Source organism: Cynara cardunculus (assembly GCF_001531365.2).
Source record: "Cynara cardunculus var. scolymus isolate 2C chromosome LG 2, CcrdV1, whole genome shotgun sequence".
Classification (NCBI taxonomy): domain Eukaryota; kingdom Viridiplantae; phylum Streptophyta; class Magnoliopsida; order Asterales; family Asteraceae; genus Cynara; species Cynara cardunculus.
Genome location: NC_037529.1, coordinates 62033183 through 62044051, shown reverse-complemented (window position 1 = coordinate 62044051; position 10869 = coordinate 62033183). Strand labels below are relative to the sequence as shown.

Genomic DNA, 10869 nt, shown 5'->3' with positions numbered 1-10869 from the left:
ACAAAAATACCCTTTTAGTTAATTGAGTTTTAACAAAATCTTTTTTATTCCGTTACAGATGGGGACTCAAAGAATGCACAAATACAAACCACAGGTCCCTAATCTGTAATTATTTTGATTTAGGGACCAAATCCAGAAAAAGTGTAAACTACAGGACCAAGCATGTAATTCACTCTAAATATTACAAATAATAATGTGTGCGTGTATGCGCGTGTGTGTGTGTGTGTGTGTGTGATGAGCATGAACTTGAGTAAGAAAACCACAATGCATACGGCGCCCATGGTATAGTACTCCTGTTTATGACCTTATCCCTCCCACGTAAGACACAGCAGGGTGTGTGTATGTATATATATATATATATAATGCATTATCTATACAAGTGATGAGCTGAATCAAAGAAACAAATGGCACCGACTGCAGCAATGCTTACACTAGTAGGAGAAGGCCACCATCATCATACCACCAAATCCTCATCTTCTTCACCACCACCATTTTTTCAGCTGAAGAGCACTGCAATAAACTGGGTTTTCAAACTCATGCCACTTCTTCATCAACCAAAGACATCCATGGAGTCTGGATCAGACAAGAAGTTTACAGAAGTTTGTTGAGAGTGGAAGCTGGTAAACTCAACCAACCTATCACAGTGAGTAACCCAGACGTTATTTACAGAATATATATGTAAATATCATGCAACTTCCATTCCTTTATTGTACTTTTGATCAAAAGAAAATGCAAATAACTTTTGCCCCACAAGAATCACTTTTGCATCTGAATGTTTGGTTTTCTGTAATCATCCCACTTTGGTTTTTTTAAGTTATATCCAACTTTCAGTATTAATGAATCAATGCATATGTGAACCATCAAATCCATATGAATCATGAATTCTCATTAAAAAAAGTTAATAATTTAGGAAATGGGTCTTGAAGCAATCAGCAATAAAATAAAATAAAAAAGCTGAAGAAAAGAATGAAACCTTGATGGTTGGAATGATTTGGAGAGATTGCATTTACACAAGGGAAAGCTCCCCAGCCGGGATTGATCTCTTTATAAGCTTACTCCATGATTCATTGGTCTCTGCGATCACCTTCAGAGCATAATCCTGTTGAAGTAGACTCAGCCCTCACTAACAAATTGTCCTACCAAAGTCAAAGACTTCTTACCTAGTGGTAAGGCTTGGGCATGGCATAGTCATGAACCCAAGTTCGAGCCCTGGGAGGGGAGTGTTGGCAACATTTAAGTGGGACCATGCTTTGCCTCCAAATTTGCCGGGGATTAGTCGGGCTTTAGCCCGGACACCCTTACAAAAAAAAAATTGTCCTACCAAAATTACTAATATATCCTATCAATGTTACAGAAATTTCTGTTTTTTGAAAAAGTTCTCAAACTTGAGTATAAAGGGTTTGCCCTACCCTCCAATGTGCCCAACCATACTGATCCCACAGCCATCAGGGTAAAGTAAACCGCGGTGTCCTAAGATAGGGTGGGTGACGCCAGATTTGAAACCGAGACCCTTTTGTGGAAATCCCAACCCTGGACAAAAAAAGGGGTTTCAAGTTCCAATACCCTGTATGCGGTATGCCAATTGCCATTATAAGAAAAAATTGACACCATAAGATTCTCATTGCGCTCCGTTGAAAAGTCAATAGTCCGAAGCTACCATCTGTTGGATTATGACTATACGCCTTTTTCTTGTACTGAAAGGTACTTCCATAAAAATCAAAATACTTGCCTACATTTTCAAACAAACCTTGCAATTTTCACGAGACAGGGAGCAGCTGTGATTACCTTATTGGCTGCTTTGTTGCCAAGGCCAAACTTGTTGGCTGGTTTTCCATCGGGGATCTTGTAGTCCCTAAACCAGTCTCTGATTGCCATGAGAGTCCCCTACACCAAATTCACTAATTAGTCCCAATTTTTTGGCAGAAAATTGCAAAGAGATCCATAATCGAAATACAATTGCCTCTGAGGCTTCAAAGAATTGAACTAAATGACCCCATTGACAGTGAATCCAATCCAAATTGGAAAGAAAGGAAAAAAAAACACCCCTCGACCTAATGAAAGATGAGATCTGTCAATCCCACATCAAATCTGAGCATCAAAGAATCTTGAACATTACAAAGTCCCAATCTTGAAACCGATAATGTATCCATTCAAACAGAAAGCTGAAGCCGAAACACAAAAACCTACCAATGAGTGACCAACACATCCCAGTGCAACATTGCATGTTATCACATAGGTGTTGCTTGTTTTTTAAGAGGTATTGAACTTTGAAGTCTTATTTTACATCTTATTTATATAAAGGGGTGCTGAAGTTTGAAAGCATAATAAGTTGTTTTTGTAAACTAATAAATGTCTGAATGTATAAATGTCTGAAAAACAAAATACCATAATCTGCTAAATGAGATGAATTGAATATTTAAATATCTTTGTCAGCCTTGGTCAAATGCTGCTGGAAACATTGGATTTAGAAATCTCACTGAGATAGTTGGTATTTGACGGGATCTCATATGATTTGTTTGTAATAACAGTTTAAAATATGTTAAATTCATTTTGTTTTGTAATAATCAATTAATAAAAGATAATTTAAATATTTTTATAATTTATTTTTATAAATTATCTATAAACAATGGAATTCAATTTCATTCCAAATCCTAAAGAACAAACACACCAAAAATGCCATATCCAAATCGTTCTACGAAATTTAAATCCCTCAAAAAACATTCCGTCAAAACAAACTCCTCCCAAGAGAATCTTGTTACATGAAACGAATGAATAGGACGCGTGATACTTTTATATCTAACATGTTCTAAAAGGCATCCTATCTATGTAGTATTACTCCATGAGAATTGCATCTTCATTTGAGCACATTGTTTTATAAAAGTGCTTGACCATTAGAGGTACGGGTGTTCAAAAAAAACTGTTAAACCGCTTAAACCGGCCGAACCAAGTCAAACTGGACCGTTTTTGGCGGTTTGATCAGTTTGGCGGTTTAGCTTGGTTTGGAAAATAGTAAAACAGGGCGGTCCGGTCTGCGGTTTGTAACCTTTTTTGGGCGGTTTGGACCAAACCGACCGCCAAATATATATATATATATATATATATATATATATTAGTATTTGCAAGCCCAACTTTTTTTAACTTATTGGCTATGACTCAAATATATCTCTAAGCCCAACATAAAACCTAACATCTAACATAATCAAAATGGATATTTAATCTAAAATTATAAAATATATATGTTTTTTAAGTTTAATATTTAAAGTTCATTAAAGGCCAAACCGCCTAAACCGGTCAGACCAGACCGTCTTTTCATAGTCTGGTTTGACCGATCTGGGCATTTGAAGTCAAACCGCTCGGTTTGAAAAATTTATAAACCGCCATTACGGTTTGGTTAGTGGTCTGAGGGGTTAAACCGCCCAAACCGGACCGCGAACACCCCTAATTAGAGGGAGAATGACATACCGGAAAATGTTTTTCCACATCATCAACGTCGTTCACAAGCGAAGCCCTTGGATCATCCAATGAAATTGCAACAATTTTCCAGTCGAGCTCCCCTTCGTCGATCATAGCTAGACAACCTAAGGGTTTGACCTTCATAAGTTGGCCCACTTTCCCATGGCTTTCACCAATTTCAACCACATCAACTAAAAAATACATAAGAAATCAATTAAATAAAGGTTGAATACAGATGATACTTAATTAAGGCAATTGTTCATCTTTTTGACATGTAAATCATCAGAAACTCACTTCTAATACATTATTCAATGACTTTGACACTAAACATCTAGAATGATAGGCATTTGAAGACCTTCATACGAAAGATTGAGTTTGGATATGCGAGTTTTTAGTGAATAATGAGTTTTGAATAATACTTGTTAACTAGATACGAATGCTACTAGAAATTTGTCAAGAAAAAGCATATAATTGTAGTAAAAGTTCTACTGCATGTTCTAAAAATGCCAAAAAGAAGATGTAATATCTCCTTAAGAGTTGATTTAGTTAAAACATAATTAAAAGGCAATCCCCATAGGTCGCCAATTCGAGTCTCCTCAAGGCCACTTGGGAATTTCTCGTTTGTTGCCTTTGGGGCCCATGTGATTGGTCAAGGTGCCCAAGCTTTCCCGGACACCACAATTACCAAGAAAAAATAAAAGCAAAGACTCATTCATTTTGGGACAAGAGAGTAAAGTTAAATTTCCCAATTTCGTATTGAAAGAGAACTTATTGCAAAGAGATTCCAGGTAACCTGGGTCGTTATCTCCAAATGCCCCATCGACATCAGGATTTGCAAGTGATGGATCTTCCCATGTTTGCGGAAGCAACCCATAGTTCCAATTAATGTTGTACCTAGAAAACAAAGAAATGGTCGACGTGTAAAAGAAATTCCATCTTGCAGAAAAACAATACAAAAACAAGACTAAAAATTTGATTTCTATTTGATTACTACCATCAACTCCAAAGCTGAAAGATGCATATAGAAAACAATTAAACCAAAACGAACGTAACTTCATATACTAGCAAGTGTACACAAGACTAAATGAAAACACTTGAACAATAGCATTAACATATTACTTTTGCGATGTTTTAACTTTAACAATGCAAACAATACCATCAACCTTTGCAATCGGGATATGATACATTGGTCTTCCAACGAAAATGGTACTTTATCTGTCGTGAAACAAATACAATATTTGACTAGGAAATATAGTACAATTAAAGGGTTTGACTATTAGTCATGTATCTATTGTACCCAAAGGGAATCTTTTGGATGAATTTTTGTGTTATCAGAATTTTGTAAGACTACCAATAAGCAAAAAGGTAATCTCGCATTGAAACTTTCGGCAAAAATGAAATTGTTGCCTTTACTTACTAATAGAGGGAATAAAACATATACACAGTAAAAAACAAAGTCATTTGCTACAAACATGAAGTATTTGATTTGATCACATAAGAAAAAGCCATCAAAATGGTGCACAATAAAGGAAAAAAGAAAATGTCTTACGGGTAGTATCTAAGATTTCCTTTCTTTGTATCTTGCTTAATAGGGGTGTATATCTCATCGGTAGCAACCTCCATCTTTGCACTTGATTCTTTGGGTATTTCAACAATAAAATTGAATGTTCCATCACCAACATGCAATGGTACATCATGCCAAGGTGAAACCTGCACCGTATAAACATGCAACTCAATACTACAAAACCGTCCTCCTTGATAAAAAAATTGGTACTATCCAACATCATCAAAAACATTATCCCATGATCATAAACACATATCACAGGAATGATCCTAAATGAAATGTGAATTGCCATTTGGAAAAACCAAATATCCACTATGACACATAGTTGTACCATTATACTTGCATATATGTTGGTATACAAACAATAAGGCATACCCTTTGCAAAGAAAAAGTAAGCACTCTTTTCTTGACTCAATTTTGAGGTCCATAACAAGGGTGGTGTCTGATTGGTTTGAGCTTGGCTCCAAAGGTCAAAAGTACCAGAAGGTTCCAGGTTCAATTCCAAGGAGAAATAAAAATCCCCTTGTGGCCACGGAGGCTCAAATACTGTGACTCCGTGCTATCTGCAAAGCAGGTGGTCGCCTTGGGATTAGTCGGCTCGCATAGCGAGTTGGATATCCAGGTTAATAAAAAAAATCCAGACTATATCTATGTTTCCTGAATCAAAGGGTTAAGCAACCCTAAGTCAACTCAGATTTCGAATGAAAAGCCACAAACACAAATTAGCATGTCCACTTTTCAATCAAAAAACTCCAATCATAGAAACCATACCGATCTTCTGATGAACTATTCTTTAAAGATACCCAAATTATTCAAATATCTTCTCCTTGATAGTTGATCCTTCCCATAAAAAAGAATCCTGTTTTCACTTTTAAGTGTCAAATGATTGTCTTTAACTTCTAAATTGATAAAACCACTTAGCTGTTTGGAGGAAGTTGGATCATCACATTAAACTACAGTATTTAACTGGGAACACACTGATGATGAAGAACTGCAAATATATTTTTCAGTTACAAATTTAAGAAGTTCCAGGTTTTAATTTGCAGAAATATTGATCATTTTTACAATGCTCATGTAACAATAATCAAAACCCAACAGACTTAACCAGCTAACACATTCAAATCCAAAATGGGGTGATCAAGAAAATTTGTGATACCATTATGCATAAATTTATGTGGGTAGGGTTGGGTTTAGAAATAACCAAAAGAAATGAAAAACTGAAGAATATGCTCCTTAAAAAAATTTAGCAAGCAAATAACCAAAAGGCCTAAAGTTCTCATTCAATCCGATAAAATAATCAAATTCCAATCAAATTAATGAGCAAGCACACCATAATCGGAGGAATGCCCAAACCTTTTTACCAGAATTGTCCACGAAGAAGACTCTGTAATCTAGGGTTTCAGGCTGTCCTTCCTCCTTGATCTGGAAATCGGGTTTGTAGAGAGCTCTACATGTGAAAAACCTGTTACTAGAAACTAATCTGTTGTGGGTATTGAAGCAAGGTCTTAACCTATTCGTCTTCAACAATGGAGTGGCCGCGGCTTTGAAGAGTAGAGAAGATGAGGAGGAAACTGACACCATGACTCTAGTGGCAGCCATTGATGATGAGATTTGTAGAGAACGAAGATGGTGAAGGCAGATGTGTGCCAGTTTCGAACCAGAGAATAGACTCAAGTGGAAGGTAAAGTAGACATGGATCACTATTTGGCGGAATGGTTTGTTACAGAACCACTGACAGATAAAACTATCGTAACAGAACGCAAAACAAATATAATTGTTTGGTAATTATTAACAATAAAACTAAGGCTATGAATGTTTAAGAGATATCAATGATACAAAATCATTCAGAGGGTTTTAAAATCGTTAATAGATAGATTTTTTTTTGTCTAACAAGATTCGTCTCTTAACAATTTAAAGGTTGCTTCTTACTGGAACTATTAAGAGGATACAAAATCAATTGGTGGGATGTTTTAACAACACTTTTAGATGAAGCAAATTCCAGTCAAAATTTATTTATATAATAAGTTTTAGAATTTTCTAATTTGTATTTGTATTTATTTTAACCAACCAATAAATATAGAAAGTGATTTATTCAGTAAGTTTTAGAAAGAAAATTTATAAAAAAGGTCATGTTTTTCCAATCATGTTCATTTCAATTAAAAAACATGTTTCTTCTATCTAAGAAAACTCTCTGCCTCCTTTATCACTAAGCTTATTTAGGGGCCTTAGCTGGTGATCCGGACGGTATAGTTATTGGTCTAATCTCTCGAAAGAGGATTCCCGATAAGGGAACCCTAAGAGAGCCGCCGACTCCAACTACCGTCCATGTACGATCCATACTAGGGTTTACATGAAGAAGATTTGGCTAAGCGTGTTCTATTCAATACAAGTAGGAGAAGAACCCGGGCCAACTATCCAGCAGTAGATCCTTTAGATTCAACGTCATCTATGCCAAATAACGAGAGATATGTAAAAAGCAGGTCCGATTACGGGTTGGTTGGATTAGCCCACTTTTTTGTAGGTTATATATTTACTTATGCGGCTTTCTTTGATACGGGAGCTCCATTAAGTGTTTCAGTCAGGATTAGTCAGTTCTATTTCTCGATGGGGGCAGGGAAGAGAACCCTTTTTTTTGCGTCAAAGATCATACCATTTTCGAAGGAAACAAAAAACTTTTCAATTTATATAGATAGATTAATTCACATAGACAACTTTATCTATACAGGATTTGATGAAAAACCAAACAAACAGCAATTAGTACACTAGTATACATAATCTTACAATAGTTAAAAGAAGAGAGTAGTAATATGAAATATAAACAGTTTTTCTCAAAGTTTTTTAATAACCAAATATTCACCAGTAACAAAAAAATATTTAGTTAGAAAAATTAGTCTTTGTCATAAAGAACATTACATAACATAGGGTTGAATTGGTCGGATTAAAGTATTTGAACAACTCAACTCAATGTTTGCAGCTTGAAAAATTTCAACTCGATTCAACCAAAGCAAAACTGCAAACCAAACTGACCCAAACCATGCGGGTTAGTTTGGGTTGGTTGGGGAGATCGTGTCGAAATTTTGGTATATCATTTTATAGTTTTTATCTAAGTGTTTGTGTTTAAACAAAGTAAAATCAAAATGATAACATAACAAAAGAATAATAAACTCAAAAAAGAAAGTTAAAGGTTCATATAAATAAGAAAGTAAAATTATGGTTAAAATTATAATATAATTTTGAATATATCTAATTACAACTGGTCTAATGTCTAATGTACATACGTTAATCAACGACTTAAAAATCATATTAAATTCATAGTATATAAATGTATCGGGTTCATCGGGTTGGGTTCAAATGACTCTAGCCCAATTCCAACCCAATAAATGTGGTTTAACATAATTTTATATCAACTATGTATCGGAATACCTCGAGTTGAGTTTTGTTGGGGGGGGGGGGGTTTGGATTGGATTGGCAGGGTTGGTCGGTATTTTAAGCACCTCTAACAAATCATATGAATAAAAAAAAAATACTTAAATGTGTAAAACACTTGGTGGTTTTTATCATACTTACTTAACTATATTTTTGTGAAAAAAATATATATACAAGGTGGACAGGTTCGAAATTATTTTTTAGGTTATACATTTGTCCTTTTTTTTTTATTAACCTGGATATCCAATCCGCTATGCGAGCCGACTAATCCCAGGGCGACCATTTATTTTGCAGATAGCCCGGAGTCACCGCATTTGAACATCTGTGGCCACAAAGGGGATTTTTATTTCTCCTTGGATTTGAACATGAGACCTCCTGTACTTTTGACCTTTGGAGTCAAGCTCAAACCAATCAGGCACCACCCTTTGTCCATTAATCTCAACATATTTTGTAATACCCCAAAATCTTGAAGAGAGCGAATAATTTAAAAAAATTAGAATACATTATATTGAATGATAAATTTTTTTCTAAAGGGCAACACTCGAATTACCTAAAATGACAATTTCTGGTTTAATATCAATAAATTATAAACCAAACTTTTCACTAGGTTTAGGATAGGGACGTGTGTTATTAAAACCCAATAACAGTCACAATCTCCAAAGTACGGAAGACATCCCAAAAATCTGAATCATTCTTGAGCCTCTAACTAGCACCCAACTCTTAGCAACAAGTGTCGCTAGTACCAAGTCCACAAGGACCTGATGTACATGCAGACAAGGAAATGTACTAGACTTAAAGCCTAGTGAGTTCATGATGTGGGCTTGGGCGTGGAGGACGAGCCCTAATGTTCTTGGAGGCCCATGATCGGACTGCCAAATAGGTTCACGCTTAAAAGGCGATAACTCTCACTCTGGGTGTTCGTTTCAGGCCTACGACCAGTCATTCGAAGCTTGGATCAAGGAGAACGGCGTGATTAGGTCCGTAAGGGCCTAACGAACTTTTGAACCCCGAAAACGCTGTTTAAGCATGGGTTTTAGTCATTTTCTTGTTTTTGTCTATTTTTGGCATTTTCGTTGGCCCTTTTGTGTTTGGCCCATAATCATTTTTAGGCCCGTTTCGTTTTAGGCTTTCTATTTATATGTTTCTCTTGAAAAGTGGATGGTCACACTGGTATTTTGATAAACTTTGATTTTCCCTTCCCAAATTTTGAGTTATGTGAATTCGATTTTTGAAGCCTAAGATTCCGTATTCGTCAAATCAATGAATCCTAGAGGAGGTTATCCACGGGTATTCACAGAATCAACATGGTGATCTGTAATTTACGTTCTTATACAATGCATCAATTCAAGCAGTTTTATACTTTAAATGAAAAAACAGTAACACTGAATGAACACTGTTTAAATAACTATTTTCCCCAAGTAGAAACTGGATGCAAAATACACGACACCTTTTGAAAATCATCTTTTACTCAACTACTCCAAAAATGCAAATACATCTTTCGATGACGGGAAAAACCTGCTTCCATTAAATGTGGTGGAACTCAAAAGTAGGACCCAGTTATCGAACTAAACATCAGATTCATTGACTTTAGTGCCTACTATATCAAGTGTCACCTCAAATCCTCAAGACCTCTACGTGTCTACTCTATCGCGTTTCACATTAAGACCACTGTATCTTTAATTTACACTTCTTCACCAAATGTCATCTCAAGAATACCGAATCTTAGTGCCCATTTGTTCTCTAGCTGAGTTCCATCTCAAAGTTCCCGTTCGACCTTTACTATCTATTCACTAGCATTCAAGATAGGAACATCAAATTTCTTACTTCATAACACAAGACAGTTAACCCTCATGCATAGAGGTTAAAGTATCAAAACCACAAACTTGGTAAATTATAGCATGGCAGATCAAACACCTGACAACCTGTATACTTTATGAAATTATGCAATTATAAACATATGATATTTCACATATACAAATGAACACCCAAAAGTTGAGCCAATCCCAACATGACATTTAAAATGATTTGAACATAAATTAAAGACTCTGACCCATGAGACTTACGTCTTAAAACGTCAAATTACCCAAAAGACATGCATTTCTCAACATTTATACAAGTAAATGTGTCAAGTGCCCAAATGGCTCTCAATTAATTATAACAAATTAAAAAAATATCTAAAACAATCAGATAAAAGATGAAATTCTTATTTTCGTGAAATTAGGCAAATAAAAAAAAATTATCCCTCCAGCCTAGAAGGAAAGATCCTGCTTTTACTATGATGAAAAATTTTCAATTTTTATCRCTTTTATAGTTAGAATTAATTGGTTGTACCTACCCAATAATCTAATATGAATGATTCACTATTGACTCGGTTTTCGGTTTTTGGGTCATAATAATTATGTAGGAGAGATGGCCGAGTGGTTGAA

General features: G+C 35.4%; 1 protein-coding gene across 1 annotated transcript; it reads right to left on the bottom strand.

Annotated features, from left to right (window-relative positions):
- Positions 1 to 473: 473 nt before the first annotated feature.
- On the bottom strand, positions 474 to 6714 carry LOC112507227 (soluble inorganic pyrophosphatase 6, chloroplastic-like). The gene is made up of 7 exons (XM_025111703.1): positions 6371 to 6714; positions 5003 to 5163; positions 4247 to 4347; positions 3463 to 3644; positions 1786 to 1884; positions 974 to 1099; positions 474 to 635 (listed from the first exon to the last, which is right to left on the bottom strand). The coding sequence occupies exons 1-6, from the start codon at positions 6614 to 6616 to the stop codon at positions 1007 to 1009; spliced, it is 882 nt and encodes a 293-aa protein (XP_024967471.1). The 5' UTR covers positions 6617 to 6714; the 3' UTR covers positions 474 to 635; positions 974 to 1006.
- Positions 6715 to 10869: the final 4155 nt, after the last annotated feature.

What these genes read in the sequence shown, in the direction of transcription:
- LOC112507227 (XM_025111703.1), bottom strand. Translation starts at nt 6,616, where the DNA reads ATGGCTGCCACTAGAGTCATGGTGTCAGTTTCCTCCTCATCTTCTCTA. An exon ending in GGAAATCTTAGATACTACCC is followed by an intron (nt 4,348 to 5,002) that starts GTAAGACATTTT and finishes TTTGTTTTCTAG; the next exon opens with GTACAACATTAATTGGAACT. An exon ending in ATGTGGAAAAACATTTTCCG is followed by an intron (nt 1,885 to 3,462) that starts GTATGTCATTCT and finishes AATTTGGTGTAG; the next exon opens with GGGACTCTCATGGCAATCAG.